Source organism: Grus americana, chromosome 6 (assembly GCF_028858705.1).
Source record: "Grus americana isolate bGruAme1 chromosome 6, bGruAme1.mat, whole genome shotgun sequence".
Taxonomy (NCBI): Eukaryota; Metazoa; Chordata; class Aves; order Gruiformes; family Gruidae; genus Grus; species Grus americana.
Genome location: NC_072857.1, coordinates 21,869,695 through 21,886,033, shown reverse-complemented (window position 1 = coordinate 21,886,033; position 16,339 = coordinate 21,869,695). Strand labels below are relative to the sequence as shown.

The window sequence follows — 16,339 nt, the reverse complement described above, 5'->3', positions numbered from 1 at the left end:
ACAGCTTCCCCATGACCCCAATTCAAAGGAGAGGTGGAAAAGGAGTAGCCTGCAGTATTGCAACCTGCATGGCAATAACATCCTTATACTGATATCACTGGGCCAGACTTTCCTTATCTCACTGTGTTTTTCTTTAAGCTGAACATCTTCATAAAGTGTGCACTGAAAGCTAATAAGAAGATTCTAGCTTCAAGCTTAGCCTCTGGTCAGTGTCTTTGGTGCCTATTATTTTATTTCTCCTCTAACTTCTTGCCAACACAGGCAACCAACTGCTAACCTGAAGCTATGTGGTCTCCAGCCCACTTCTACCACTTAAAACCAGCAGAAGCCCCGTATGTTTCTTGCCTAGCGCACAGTGAACACAATGGCACTCCAGCAAATAGGCTATTTCAGCACCTGGTTATGTCTGAAACTCTCATTGGTGCTTTGGGAAACAGAGTAACGTCAATGAATCATGTTCACTTACGACATAGTTATTTCCAAGCTTGTTTGATGCTTAGCATTTGAGGAAAACAATGTGCTTACTCACCATAAGGGATATATGCCAAGCCTACTGACAATGAAGACAATGGCAAATGTAAGGAACAGAAGGTCACTCAGTTTTTGACACTTGCAATAGTTTGCCATTTTGGCAGCCTGTAAAAGAAAGAAATGTCTGTTTACTTCTGTGAGGACAACTGAGTTCTCTTGTGTTGTGTATAAGCTGTAAAGAAAAAGAAATCAAATTTTTATGAAATCGCTAAGATTTTCATTGGGCCACCTCACAGTGACCTCGTAACTCCTCTCCACCATGCAGGTGGAAAATGCCTTCTCAGAAAAAAAACACAGACTGCATAAAACCAGAGTACATCTGTAATTTCTTCCTTCCCCATTCAATTTCCTTACTGAAATCCTACAATTTCAGATTCACAATACTCTTCTAAACCTTTTATTGAACTCCATAGTGTTTATGCTGTCCTTGTCCCCAACCTCTTTACCTACCTGTCTCTCACCCTTCCAGTAACCTCCACTTGCATTTTCAGCATTCATCCATCCATCCATGTTCCACGTGCCCCATGCTCTCTGACCCTCTAGTGTTGCTATATTTAAGCTTTGTCTCAAATCCTCTATTGTGCCCATATCCTGTCTTCTCTTACAGCATCTCTTCCTCTTTTCTGGCTTATACAGAACAGTTTCTACCTCTAAGATTATATCCCTCCCCTTCAAAACTTTTTCCAAGGCTCTCTTCCCCTCTCTTTCCAACTTTTGATTTCCAATTTGTTGCCCTATGCCTATTTTTACATGCATCTCTCATTTGTCTTCATGCAGTCTTCTGACTTCTCCTCAGTGAAGGAGTCTACTAATTACTCTTCATTCAAACTGCTCATTAAGAGAGAGATCTTCCCTGAAGTTTCTTTGCCCTCTTCTCCCTAAAGAAAACAGCATGTACAAGCAAGCTTAAGATGTCTGTGCTGCTTCCACAGTTTTCACGTGTGTAAGCAGTTACTTATTTTAAAACATCTGCTTCAAGGCAGGGACAGCCTTTATGCTTTCTGTCAAATGCATCCCAAGTCACTGCACAACAAAGTAATGAAGAGCCTGATTTAGTGTCCACTTAAGTCACTGGGAACCCTTTCAAAGCCCCCTGTGAGGGGTCCTGTATCTGGCTCCCATATTGAAAGGATGCTTACTTGTGCAGGCTTTCCAGAGGGCTAAAAGGGAGCAAAATTACCACAACTATGCATATAGAATACTATTCTGAATGCAGAATTCAAACCAGAGAATTGTCTAAAATGGTGACAGGCACTCTTGCATTCTGCCTGATTTTTTTGGTATGAACACACTGAACCTGAAAGTGCTCAATGCTCATGTCAGACAATCCGGGTGCCAAAGCCAACCTGCACTTTTGGATGTTACATAACTTCTGCAATGTTTCCATTCAAAATCTGAATATAAAGAATATCGTCACTAACAGAAAACAAGTTAGGAAGCTCACAAAATATGAGGAAAGCCACCAGTGCTGTAAAGAAAACATAACCCTTCTGAATTGGCCCTATATTCTATAGTGGACACAAATGAGTTTCCTAGCAGTTTGTACTCACAGTCTGTTTTAAGGAAAAGAGAACACCTTGGTGCCAACATGCAAAGCAGAAGAGTTACTAACACCTTGATTTTCAGATGACTGAAAGTTCAGATAGCAATTTTGGATGTATTTCCATGGTGGCAGTCTAAAAAAGCTGGTTTCATAGTGTGTGGAGCTGACCTTGCTATAGCAACTTGTAGTATCGTGACATTTCTCAAAAACAGTACAGCTGTTGGGTCATCAGTTCTCAAATAACAAATCTACAAATGATATTGATAAGAAGCACTACAAAAAAAGGAAAGAGTATGTTGTTGAATGGAACTGGGCCACCTAAGACAATACAACACAATTTTCAAAGCTTAAAAACCATGACTACAACTGAGTAACACAGCTCTTCCAGATACTCTTGCTAGTCTACTTAAATACATTTATTTTATGGTGCAGCTCTCTGCCTTGGTCTGACATGTCCATTCCCTGCTCTTTTAGAAATGTGTGTTAGGAGATACCTGGAATCTGACAGAAAGGATTCAGGTTGAACTGTGAGCTATGTGAGGCTCATACACCAAAAGCATACCAAATTGGCAACTACTCATATCCACACACTGGCATCAAAATTGTCAGAGTGTTCATTAATTGAAGCTGAAAAGTCTCAAGTTTCCCAAATAGGTGGGATTTTCAGTTCTTCAGCAGGTTAGGTTACAGTGTTTCCAACCCACAAGCTGTACTGCAGCGCAATGATACCCAAGACCCCTTAAACAGCTTAGCTGGGATTCTGAAAGTTGCCTCTCAGTAGCCCAGATTTCAGCTTAAGATAATGTAATGGCCTCCTAGACAAGCAAATGACTCTACATTTGGACTGTCCTGCTGTGGCTTGGCTGCTTTGAGTATCCAAGATAACTTTCACTCAGACTAAAAGAACAGCTATGTATTCCTGAAAATCCTGCTATGACTCTTCTGTACCTGCAGATGCCTTAAGACCTATGGAAAAAATCTCACCTCCAGTATTCCTACCAATATATACTATGTTCTGCAATGAGAATAGCAAAAATATTGCATTCCAGCTTTCCTCTGGACATGTTTCATTATGAAATGGTAGGTGGGAAGAGTCTAGTGCCCTCTGGAAATAGCTTTTCATTTTTACAAATATATAATATGCAAAACAGGTCAGGTGCAAAACTGACCCATCATGGCAAGACATTTTCCCAGCTTCTTTTGCAGTTTGATAATTTTCTTCCTGGCACTGACTTTCCCCTCAGTAATGTCAGCAGTGTGTAAGAGTCCATCTTCTCTCATACAGCACCAGGGCTGTGACCCACTGCCCTAGCAGAAGAAAGTCCGTTGAGTGAGTCATAATGGCCCTCCCAGTAAATGCTTCTCAGGGGTTGTGATTCTCTTTCTCACACTTTAGACTGGCTTTAGTATTTCCAGCCAGAACAGACCGAACAAATTGACTAGAAAGACCACTGAAGTATGTGTCTCACGGGGAAGTGTATTTGCTGAATGTTTGCAAATCACGTGAGAATACCAGCAATTTCTCTTTGTTTTGGCCAGTGAACAAACAGAGGAATTGAGAAAAAATATGTCTCTTGTGTTCAAGGTAAGGTTTTAGCTAGCCTATTACAGCTACTCTCCAGTGGTTTTATAGTTCCATAGGCACTGGTCTGATATGGAATGAACACTGTCAAGTACATCTCTATGGTGGTGAGAAAAGAGAAATGAAGAAAGTTTGGGTGAACCCACAGGTAGCAGAACGGATCTACACACATTGCTAAAATAGAAAAATGAACTTGTAATGATGCAATTACTTCTAACAGAAGAAATCCAGATTCTCTGTTGCTTTCTATTTTAGGCAGTCATGTGCCTTTCTAGATTATAAAAAGATTAAAAAAATACAGATTTACAGCACTATTAAATCAGAATGGCAGGATTTTGATTCTGCAATAGGTGACTCACACAGTGTGACTATATTCTTGCATAACAGGATCCCTACAACTACTTTAGTAAAAAATGTTTCAGACACAATAGTTATTAACTTTGGTTTCATCCTGATGGAGAATTCACAAACAGCCCAATCCCAGCATCACCCAGTGCTGTCTAAAAACTGATGCAGATACAGGATCACAACACCTCTAAATTGCTGCTATGGAAGTTACAGACCATCTTGACTTAAACAGAATTTCAATCATCACTTGTTCTCCAAAGCCAACTGTTTAATACTGGCATCTGGATGCAGAGGCACAGGCACCTGGAAAAACCTGGGGACCAGAGGTGAACTCACTGCCGGCACACAGAACAGTTACTACATTGTCCAGTAGCCTCTGCTCAGCAAAGCACAGCAGAATCAAACTGTGACACCTTGACTCTTTCAGAGGCAGGGTTCTTGCCCCTCACATCACTTCACAGGGGTCAAGAACCAGGAGCTTCTATCCAACAGTGTCCTCACCTTCCAGATTTTGCAACTTTGAGCTTTTGACTTTAACATGTTATATTTAAAATCTGTGTGTAACCCTCCCTATGCATTACCAGTTTCTGCTCTGTACAAGCAACTTATCAAGGGATAAAACAGCCTAAAGTCACAAACATGCACTGTTACAAGCACAATATATTTCAGCAAGGAAATACACTATATTAATCACCATTACCATCTTGAAACGGTCCTCTTTGCTTAAGAAATACTTGTTTTGAACAGCAAATAGATTCTATCTATTGACATGCTAGCTCTCAGAATAGTGAATATCATATACAGACACTGATGATATACGTGTTATCTCACCTCTAGGACAACATCAGCCGCATCATGGAGACATAAGGTCAAGGTTCCCACTCGTGTCAAATTGGTTACATATGAGAAGGTTATCAGGGTGACTGTTACAATGTGATGTGTAAACATGATGCCAAAATCCTAGAGCAGCAAGAGGCAGGGGGAAAAAAACCAAAAAATAATGAACCAAACAGTGAGATTCAGTAATTTTATACAAAAATGGATGGATGTTTTTTAAAACCAGCATTATGGTGATGTTACATAAGGATCCTGCTACATAAGTGCATTTCACTTACATGGAATAAAATAATCATTGTACATTAAAAAAATGCAAACATATTATTGAAAGCTAGGCAATATCTACACTTCTCAGTTCATAGTAATTTAACCTAATGAAGTAAACATTTGCAGCTGAAGTTACTTTGAAGAGACATATGTACATACAAATCAAATTACACCATATTTCTTATACACCAAGCAACATACAATATGCAAAATAACGAACCATTCACAACACTTCAAATAGCTACAAAAGAACAGGAAACCCATTTCCACTGCACTAGGAGTTATCGACAGTCACCTGCCAAGCACAACAGAGATTTCACAGAGCTGAGAATCCCAGCTCCAGTTTTTTATTTGTTTGTTTTTAATGAATCTGCTTTGTCTTCACACTGTAACAAGGTCAGAAAAGTCTTTAAATGAGCTGGTGCAGCTCCTCCTACTCAGATCTGCCTCCCAAACGATGCAGGTTAGCTGGTCTCCAGATCAGTAACTGAGTTATTTGGCCAGCAAGTAACTGTTACTATTGAAAAATACCAGGAGTGGTGAAGCTTCTGTAACACCACATTCCCAGATACACACCAACGGGCAGGCAAAGCAGAGAGAACAACCCGTCTGCCTGGCCTGGACTCCCAGTCTGATTATGGACAGAACAGGACCCACAGAGATGAGACCCTTCTCTGCAAGGCACCAAGTCAGTCAAAAAGAAGTCTTGCTGGAGTTTGCTGAACTACCCGCACAGCTTTGAGAAAGTGCTATCAAAACCCTGAAGAAAAGATCACAGGCACGATCTGACTGGAGAATTTCTCCATGCATCAGGTGCAAAGTTACTACCACAGCTCTCAGCAGATCTAGCGGCTCTCACGCAGGGCTGTCTGAAGGGAGGGATCCAGGCAGTCAGAAGCAGCGGCTCCCCCAGGCAGCCTGCTGGCCAAGCACCCTGGGAGGTGGCATTTGGCTTTCTGGCAGCTTTCGTGGGCGAGTGATGCAGAGCTGTGGTAGACTTCAGCTAAGCGGCCCACGGCAGAGAAACAAACTCAGACCCTGCAGTCTTTAGAGAGGCCCTGGTTTGCAAAGGGCCTGAAGGTACGCATGTAGGGCAGGAGAGCCCTACAGAAAGTGCTGGTGAGCTCCTGCTAACGCAGGGTCAACTCCAAAAAGGCAGCAGCTACAGCTGCCAACCACTCTGTCTCTCCAGTGCTGGGAAGAGTAACTGCCGAGTGTGACCGTACCACTCTTTGGGGATGCAGGCACATAGCAGGCACCACTGCTTTCAGAGACATGCAGTGCCACTGCCTCTCAGTACCAGTACTTGGCTTCACTGCAATGTACACCTGGAGTCCATGGAAAAACCTGCAGCTTGAGCAGTCTCACTAACTGAATAGGGACAGGACCTCCTCCCAGCCTATCACTTTACGTTTAATGCTATCAGGTGCCACAGGGTCCTATTTCTATGCATACTCATCAATGGGCATTGCCAGTATCTCCCGAAACAAAGCTGAGAGGGGCAAAGGGGTGGGAATAAAAGAAAAAAAGAAAAAGAAAAGACTAAAAGCAGAGAACCGTATCCTAGTTTGGTATACACCCAACATTTCTCAGCCAGGTTATTTGGTCCCCAGCAGTGTGGAGCACAATCAAGTACATTGAGCAGTCATCTCAACTCATTGCTCTAAATCCATTTTCTTAAAGCAGACTGAACAAAAAGAGAATTAAAGGCTTTTTCCTTTTCTAAGAGTCTTAAGGAAAAGCAGGGGTATGGCATCTTAGTCATTTCAGTAACTACAAACCTACACACAGGGTCCATTTTACCATGCCATAATCACGACAGCAAAGCACCTACCTTATTTCCTGGGATTAGAAGTAAGCTACTAGCTTGCCATATGGCCGTACTGCAGCCTAGCTCTTTACCCAGTTCAGCTGTAAATGCTATGGCACTGTTCTTCATTTTCCTTCTAACTGCAACTATGTTAGCACATAGGCAGTCCAAATGGGGGAAGAAGCAAAGTAGAAAATTCTTGTCTGTTTTTATAGCTGACACATTCATGTTCTACAAATATGAGATTTCTAGTCCCTCTTGGGAACTCTTCAAGGCATTCCTGACAATATGGATTATTCCTAAGCAGCCGTAATGCTCTTGGGCAACAGTCGTCTGCACTTCTGCATGAATCTACTTACAGAAATGCTGTCCAGGAAGCTCCTTCTCTGATAATGTTTCTTAAAAGAGACAGTTATCTGACTCTGCCAGCTCTGAAATGGAGATGCTGGACTGACCTACTGAAAATTTTTAGGAAGAAGTAGCAGTGATATAAATAAGACTACTTTTGTTATTTTGGTCCTTTCTTGCCTGTTTATGACATTTCTTTATGTCAGTAATTAACAATATGCTTTGAAGATGCTACCTATTAGATTTTAATTATACGTAAGGGTAATGAATACATAGAAACTAATGGTACGAGTCCCCATAATGTCAAGTGGTACTTGTGTTCCCAGCTTACTCCAGCACTTTCAGCCATAAACAGCAGAGCAGCAGCTGTACAGGAATGGGCTTTTTCTTTTTTAAAATGTATTTCAAACTGTATGTATATTTGTGCAAGATGCATTGATTTACAGCAGATTTGTAGCCTCCAGTTGTAATTGCTGAAAGATATCACATGCCTGTGTCATGAAAATATGTGGCTAAGAATAGGAGAAAGAATCTACTCCTGGCACCATCAGTGGGAAGAACGCAGGGCGGACAATGGAGAAATCCCATGGGTCTCAGGTTGTAGACAAGACCTCTGGAGTCAAAGCCTCTGCTACCCATGTTTGTTTAACATGACACACTCACTGATGGATCTGCTAAGTGGCGATGGAGCATTAGTGCCACTGAAGGGCAAAATCATCTTCATTAGTCACTCCAGCTTCTGGAAATGGGCTTCAACAAGGAAGGGGTGTATCACCAGCTAAAGTCTTCAACTGTTACAATTCTAGTAAAGGTCTGCAAAATGTACACAATCTAAATTCCTTTCCTCTGAAACAAAAGAAATCAGCCCCGGGACTCTTTTTACTGAGTTAGAAGAAAGAGATCTAGGATCCAGACTCAGTGAAATATACAATAATTTTCTAGAATCAAAACGGAATATTCAAGAAAATTAGCAGCTACAGATGATTTTATTTTGGGAATGAGTCAACTGTCATTTTTTAAAAAAAGTAAAACACAGAAGCTCTAGGAATTGCCAAATGCTTGGAACTAAAAGGCGTGAATATACAGAAAGGTCTCCTAGATCTTCTACAAACCTGTTAAAACACTGACTGAGTAGAAATTTTATACATTCCCTTAAATACACCAGTCAAATGTTTTTCTATCAAACAATACTTTAGGTATCCAGAAGGCATGTAAATAAACCTCTGTGTTGGGTTTGCGTGGCAGGGTTTTGGTGGCGGGGGGGCTACAGGGGTGGCTTCTGTGAGAAGCTGCTAGAAGCTTCCCCTGTGTCTGACAGAGCCAATGCCAGCCGGCTCTAAGACGGGCCCGCTGCTGGCCAAGGCCAAGCCAATCAGCGCCTCTGTGATAACATATTTAAGAAGAAGAAAAACACTTAGAGAGGGAGAGCTTTTGCAGCTGGAGAGAGGAGTGAGAAGATGTAAGAAACTCTGCAGACACCAAGGTCAGTGCAGATGGAGGGGGAGGAGGAGCTCCAGGCGCCGGAGCAGAGATCCCCCTGCAGCCCGTGGTGAAGGCCATGGTGAAGCAGGCTGTCCCCCTGCAGCCCATGGAGGAAGGATGAGGGGGTGTAGAGATTCCACCTGCAGCCCGTGGAGGACCCCACACCAGAGCAGGTGGAGGCACCTGAAGGAGGCTGTGGCCAGTGGGAAGCCCACGCTGGAGCAAGTTCCTGGCCGGACCGGTGGACCCGTGCAGAGGGGAGCCCACACCAGGGCAGGTTTGCTGGCAGGACTTGTGACCCCGTGGGGGACCCCACGCTGGAGCAGTTTGCTCCTGAAGGTCTGCACCCCGTGAGAGGGACTCCATGCTGGAGCAGGGGAACGATGAGAGGAGTCCTCCCCCTGAGGATGAAGAAGCGGCAGAAACACCGTGAGATGAACTGACCGTAACCCCCATTCCCCGTCCCCCTGTGCCGCTGAGTAGGGGGGAAGGTTGAAGCCGGGAGTGAAGTTGAGCCTGGGAAGATGGGAGGGGTGGGGGGAGGTGTTTTAAGAGTTGATTTTATTTTCTCATTCCTCTACTCTGTTTTGCCTAGAAATAAATTAGATGAATTCCCTCTCTAAGTTTGGTCTGTTTTGCTCGTGACGATAACTAGTGAGTGATCTCTCCCTGTCCTTATCTCGACCTACAAGCATTTCGTTATGCCTTTTCTCCCCTGTTTAGTGAATAAGGGGAGTGAGAGAGCGGCTCTGGTGGGCACCTGGCCCCCAGCCAGGCTCAACCCACCACAAGCTCACTGCTTTTAAAAGTCATCAGGACCTTGTGAGAGTACAAGATTCCCTGATTTAATTTTTTTCTCTGTGTTTTACAAAAGATGAGCATGGGAAGCAGGACTGGGATGATAAAAATCCAAATCATACTAGGTTGCAGTCTTTGAAAATGAAAGCACTTAAGGGTAGAACATCATTAAAGCAACATAGTATATATTTATGAAGCAAACATGCCATTATAAAACTGTAAAAGTAATCTACCTAGTTCGCTGCCTTAATGCCAATAGTAGGTATGTGCAACAGCCTAAATAGTTTGCTCATACCTCATCAGCCAAGCAAAGATAACCTGGTGGAATTTATAACACCTAAATAAAGATAAACAGGTATTTGAAAGTCAGCAAACCAATTGGAAATCGTTTTAAAGTCATGAATTTGCTATTAGAGAAGAATAAAACGGAGGTGGAAAACAGCAAGTACATTTCTCTTGAGCTACAGTGAGTAAAAGACCAGGGCTGGAGCTGGCCAGTGCCGAGTGCCAGTGCTTTCAGAGAAGACATACCACACCTCACCTTGAGAGAAACCTGGCTACGTAAAAGCGGTTGGCTGAACTCCTGCAGTGCACGAGGCTGCCAGGGCACTTTTGATCAACCCAGACTACAACACGGCCACTGCTGAATTTAAAGTATCTAAAATGATAACCAAGACTTAGATAAAAGTATTCCTCTCACTGTAACTTGAAAACATCAGTAAGTTTCTCAGGCTGAGAACTCTTCATCTGCTCTGTATAAGTTGTCATGAAGTATTATAATAGTGTCTGATATTAGCTAGCAAATTTCCTGCTTCTCCCAGTTAAACAGAGCCTTATTTCATATGGGCACCATTTCTCACATTGCATATTGGGTACATTGAAAGGTTTCCACATTTTTAAACTAAACTTGCTCTTTAAAAGAAAACTATTATGGTGCTGCAAGAGCTGGTGTCTCTGTCAAGCTTGTATACATTTTGTCAACTACTGTAAGCTCCCAGTGGAACATTTTTCAACTCATGGGTTTCCTTGACAGCTTGCACTCGCCCCTGGCCACAGAACAGTTTCACTGTGTGACACCAGCGCACGGCCACATTTCTCCGGTCTGATCTTCCTAGTTATCAGTTTTGCTTACACTACAAAAAGAACTGTCTCCACCATCCAAACTGGTCAGTGATCTAATAGGTTCTTTATAAACACGGCATTTCCACTGTCTTCATTATAAGCAGGGTGCTTATAATGACAGGCTTTTGACTTGCTATCACAGCACTGCAGATACGGTGTTCCTGCTCTCTGCTGGACACTGGTCATTCTCAGACACAGCAGCTGCAGGGAACACTGCTTTGATCTGATGCTCTGGGTTCAAGCACTGCAAATCTGCAGCAGGGGTGCTACTTTGCTGTTAGCGATCCACTTCTCCACCTCCATCTCCCATTCTATTTCCAAAGTAGGCTGCTGCAAAGTCTTTCTGATTAACAAGTACAAGTCATTTATACATAATTGAGAAACAGACTTGCAAAAGATTGTTTACTTGCACCTGTACTATGGACAGGATCAGGCTTTGGCTCTGGGCTCACCAATGGGAACATACTCTCCAGGTGATGAGGGAAAAAGCTATAGCATTTGCTCATGAGATGTATTAAATGAGAAAGGTGTTACTGACGCTCCCAATGACCCTTTTCAGAAACGTACTTCAGCACTGAACCTCGATGCTGTTCAGGTAGCCTCCAATTACTTTTCACGTGAGCAAAGCAACTAGTCAGGAATCAATTAAATATTCTTTAAAGAGGTATTGTACTGCAAAATTGTGGTACTGTTGCAATTGCAACGCTGCTACATTTTCCTCTCTCTCAAGAGGTACACTAAGAAAATAAAATATAACCAACGGCACAGTGCAGAGGGCTCAATATGAATGTAAGGGGACTGATTAGACACAATACATTTCTGCAGCAATAACCTGAACAATTCTGTAACATTGCTGCGGAGGTTTAGTTTTGGTTGATATATTGACAAATGGCTATTCAGTATTGCTGGGACCTGCAGCTTATGTATATTAGTCAATGTTACTTGATTTAAATTAATCTCCACTATCATACAGCTCCACTGAGCACTGTTTTTCCTGCATTGCTGTTTTTTGAAATGGCAAAGTTGTACCCATTTCAAGCCCATGATTAACAGAGTGTTTAGCCTCTACAGACAATGCAAGCAATGGATTCACAAGTATTCATCCTAAATTGGTTGTTTTGTTTACAATTTACCCTCCAATATGGATTTAAAATTTGTGGATGTTTTCTTGAGATTTCTATTTCTGGAAAAATTTGGAAATTCAAATAGAGAGGTGTTTATCTATAAATGTAGCTCTGACACAAGACTCCCAGGAGCACACTGTGGTTCCAAATAGCAGATAAATTCATTCAGGACATACTGGACCCTTCATTTACTCTTTTCAGAATTATGCTCCTGCTAAAATTCTAGTAAACAGGAATTTTTCCATTAGCATAGCCTATAATCATTTAATTAAATGACAGCAGAATGAGGCATTTAAAAATATTATAGAATCCTTCCAAATGTTTTAGACAAATAATTTTGCAACATTGAAAAAACCTGCAAGAATAGCTTCAAGGACTGTTATTACAGAATGAACTGTCGTGCTGCCTGTTCTGCTATGGACTAGCACTCTTCTTGGAGGAGAAAACTTGGATGAAGGAATATGGAATAGGTTGCTACTGATACTGGAAAAATGGTTTTATCTGGCCAGAGTTTTATTTTCTTGATTAATAGCCCCTTAATGGCAATGCTCAGCTATTTGAAATATCATAACTGTAAAGGTAAGATTAAATGTAACATCACTTTTTAATATTAAATGTATCCCTGTTTTTACCATCCCTCTGTAGAATAACTTGAAAGCCCTCATAAATCTTACCGAAGTGATACTGTGAATTTATGAGGTGGTCTTGCTCTGTCATTGATATTTCATCATTTAGCTCTTAGAAGAAACAGTACATCTACCAGCTACTACGTGTTCAATTCCATTCAAGTCACTGTATGAAAGCAGAAGGTTTTTTTCAGCTGATCCTATCTCCCCTTGAATATTTGATAATTCCAGACTCTTCTTCCTATATGCAGAAAACCCCCACATCATAGTAACATGGAACAGAGTAAGACAAGCACTTCAACACCAGTTTCTCAGTGACGAATATCTGCAAGAGGTTGTGACTAGAAAGAACTGTGTTTCCAGTTCACTGCACAGGTAATACAGGTATTCCTCAAGTCAAGAAAGAAATGTGTTTAAAGCTTTCATTGTTTTTAGTCTCATTGCTCTTACCTTTCTTTTGATGTCAATGAATTGAGAAAACATTAAGGACCAGTAGAATGACAATTCAACTATGTAGTAATAATGAAGGTCAGGCATCAGTGGCTGAAAGATGGAGATGAGAAAAGGTTAATAGAGTCTAACTGACATTACAGGCAGCTGAGGTCTACAGGAGATATGTTTAATCACAGGGGGATTATTGAACTATACATAAGCATCCTATGTAAGAAAAATGATGATGGTTGCCTCTTTCAAACTTTGATGGCTCTAGAAAAATAAAGCTCCCCAAACTACCCTCCTCCTATGTTTTAATCTTTACAGTATTATAATACTGTAATACCAAAAAATTATGTTGTCCGTTTGGAACCTAGAACAAGCTAAATTCTGAGTACTCCTAAATCTGTTTTGAAAGATTACTTGAAACATCTTGCTGTACATCAGTAATGTGGGTTTAAAACACAGCAAAAGAAACCATGCTAGAGCAGATTAAAGTAATGCTAGTATACAATCTCATCTCATCTGCTCATGATGAAAATGTTGTGAGCTTTAAACAGGGCTCTTTCTAATATAAAAGCCTACTTTTAAAGAATTTAACCATTTTCTGGGAACATGTTAACATTTGGAAAGAAGAAAATAAAATAAATTTATCCATCTTGTTTGATATACAGCATGGTTACAGATGTTTAAAAGTAAAAGAAATAAAAATAACAAGACACAGGAACTCATGCACAACCAAAACCAACCTGGGATAACTTCAAAGAAGGTAACTGGTGGCACACATAGGCTGTTTAGCACCCAACTTAAGAGAGCCAGTCCTAGGAGCTACTTTAATTTCCATGTGATTGTGCCTCCTGGCTAGTCATGTCTTCCATCTCAATGATAGAGGGGGGCCCTGGCACAGGAGGAGCTCCTGGGGGCATCTCCTGAGGGATCAGATGAACCATCTCTAGAGCAGTTTGCACTGGCACAACCATGCATCCAAGCGGGGCATGAGCTATTTCCATTGGCAAGAGGCACTTCAGTTGCTTTTATTCCCATTCCCTTTTGCAGACCAGTTCTTTGCGGCTGAGAAACAGTCCTTAGGTACCCACTGAATGCTCTGTGTGGGTTATTTAAATATAGACATTTGCTTATGCTTTATGAAAAATGTATGCACTCAAAATCAATCTTTCAAAGCCATTTCTTGGGCCAATATAATCCTTTTCTGATTTAGTGAGACTGCCAGTAAGCTTTTAATTAGGTGTAATTAAAAAAAGGGAAGAGAACATGAGCTAGCAATGAACCGCAACTGTTACACTCTTTATTGCAGGAGAACTCACTGGGGAAAATTTCTAGTAAAACAATTAAGATTGTCAGCTGCTTTATTAACAATAGCATTAGTATTTCTAAACCCATATATAATGATAGCATAAGGGAATTCTAAGGATATCATGTCTTCCCTCCACAGAAGGATCAATAATGTGTGTTTAACTTAGTTTAAATGTAAGGTTTCAGTTCTCCATAGACTTAACTTTGATAGGACTATTCTGTGCTTATGGGTAGAGTTGTCACCCAAATGATCCATTTGACTATATCTACAGTAAGTCCAGCTGGATTTCTGCGATACTATGTTGAGTAACATACAAAGGATTTGTAGTAAACAAGACATTAGAAATTTTACCTAGTTAAGGAAAAACAAAAATTGAAAACCCAATACTTAATCCTGATTAGCACCCGGTAGACATTTTTATCTCTGAGACAATGATTTTGATAATGACTTTTATTTGATGATTTACTTTTTGTTGGACCCTGTCCACTAGCAGCATGATTTTAGACATAGTAAGTTTTGTTGTCACCCTCTAAAAGTTGTAACTAACTTTCTAAATGACCTCATTCTTCTAATAAGTCTGGTAAACATATGTTCTTTAACCAGTAAGATTCATGGTCTTATGTCACAAGTAAATCTCTTCTTGCACAGAATGAGTAGAAAATAGGACTGAAAGGCACCAGTGACTGCAGCCATATCAATTCTGACAAACGATTATTTCTAAAATCTCTGAGGGATGAAGATTCAACACTTCCCACATTCAATTTCTTCTGCTGCTTCCCTAACGTTATTCACTTCACCATTCCTTGGGCGGAATTTAAGTCATTATTTCTTCTGAGGCTAAATGACCAAATTCCTTCAACCTTTCTCACATCAGATTTCGGGTCATTCTTGCTCAACTATCCCCACTAACTATTTCCAACCGGTACACAACCTTCAAGAACAGTAGCATCCAAACCTAAACACAATTCTCCTGTTCAGTCTGTCCAGGGCTGTTCAATTTTACAGGGAATTCATGCATCTTTAAGACAATACTCTTCTTCATACTTTCTGGCCTGGCAGTGAGGGGTTTTTTTTCCCCCTCCCTGTGCTTTAGGGAAAAGAAAAAAGAAAAAAAAAAAAGAAAAAAATGAAAGGAAAGAAAAAGAAAAAAGTAATATGCCTTAGACAGGTTAGACTCCTTAAATTGCAAACTCTTTGCTAAAGCTTTTGGAATTCACTGTCAATTATATTTGGATAGCAGCTAGCACAATGTCTCAATCATCCCTGTTGAGACTCCTGGATGCTGAATTTAAAACAAAACCAGAACCAAAACCCAGCATTTTAAAGAAGCTTAGGTTTAGAATTAGAATTCAAACTAATTAAAAAAGCTACCAAAAGTTATCTTCAGAAGTTATTATTTTGAAGATCATCTTAGTCACATTTGAAACATTTCTTACCTTTGATTTATAACAAAAGGAAAAATTATACTTCACAACTTTAATCTCTTGTTGCCTCCTGATATACAAAGCGTATTAACAAAACAGGTGGCTCTTAGCTTTCCCAAAAGGGATGCTAAAGTCCATTCCTAGTCCACGTACATGATGATACTTTTTCCTCGAAAGGACTACCTTACTGTTATTATTAATAATAATAAAAGGGAAGATTTATTTAATTCCCTGATCATCACAACATCCATGTTGTAAGTTACTTCTATCAGACCAGAAGGCAAAATTAGGCAGTGGTTCAGCCAAGGCAGAGCTCAGGAGTTATCTTTTCTGGAAAATACATTGAATCCTTTAGAGCAGGTTGATTGCTCTGTTTAAATATATCCCATGCTTTAACAACTATGTCCAGTAGCACAAACTAATGGAAAGCACAGGAGAGGTTTCTCAAAGCTCTTTGGGTATGCAAACTTTGGAAGCCACTGTTCAACCAGATAATGATAGAAAAAATTTCTACCCTTCTCCTTTCACTTGTCCTGCTCCTTCTTCCCCTGGCAGAGAATAGTTTCTGGAGTTGTAGGGCTACAATTAATCCTGGTGTTATTGCAGCATGTGCATGCCGTTGAAGCAACTGCGCTGCTGTGAAAGATGGCCAGAACTTGGACCTAGGAATTAAATATTCCTGGAACTAGTTAAAACCTTAGCAGTGCAGTAAGGAATAAATATACTGTTATTGTTCTTTTGAAGATTGAT

At 40.8% G+C, this 16,339-nt stretch overlaps 1 protein-coding gene across 2 annotated transcripts in view; it reads right to left on the bottom strand.

The window, feature by feature from the left end:
• Positions 1–16,339, bottom strand: part of CERS6 (ceramide synthase 6) — a 125,198-nt gene that overhangs the window by 21,582 nt on the left and 87,277 nt on the right. For both annotated transcript variants that reach the window (XM_054830835.1, XM_054830836.1), the window contains exons 6-8: positions 12,869–12,961; positions 4,836–4,964; positions 530–636 (exon numbers count right to left, since the gene is read on the bottom strand). In XM_054830835.1, the coding sequence (XP_054686810.1) occupies positions 530–636; positions 4,836–4,964; positions 12,869–12,961 (329 nt within the window). The remainder of the gene's footprint in view (positions 1–529; positions 637–4,835; positions 4,965–12,868; positions 12,962–16,339) is intronic.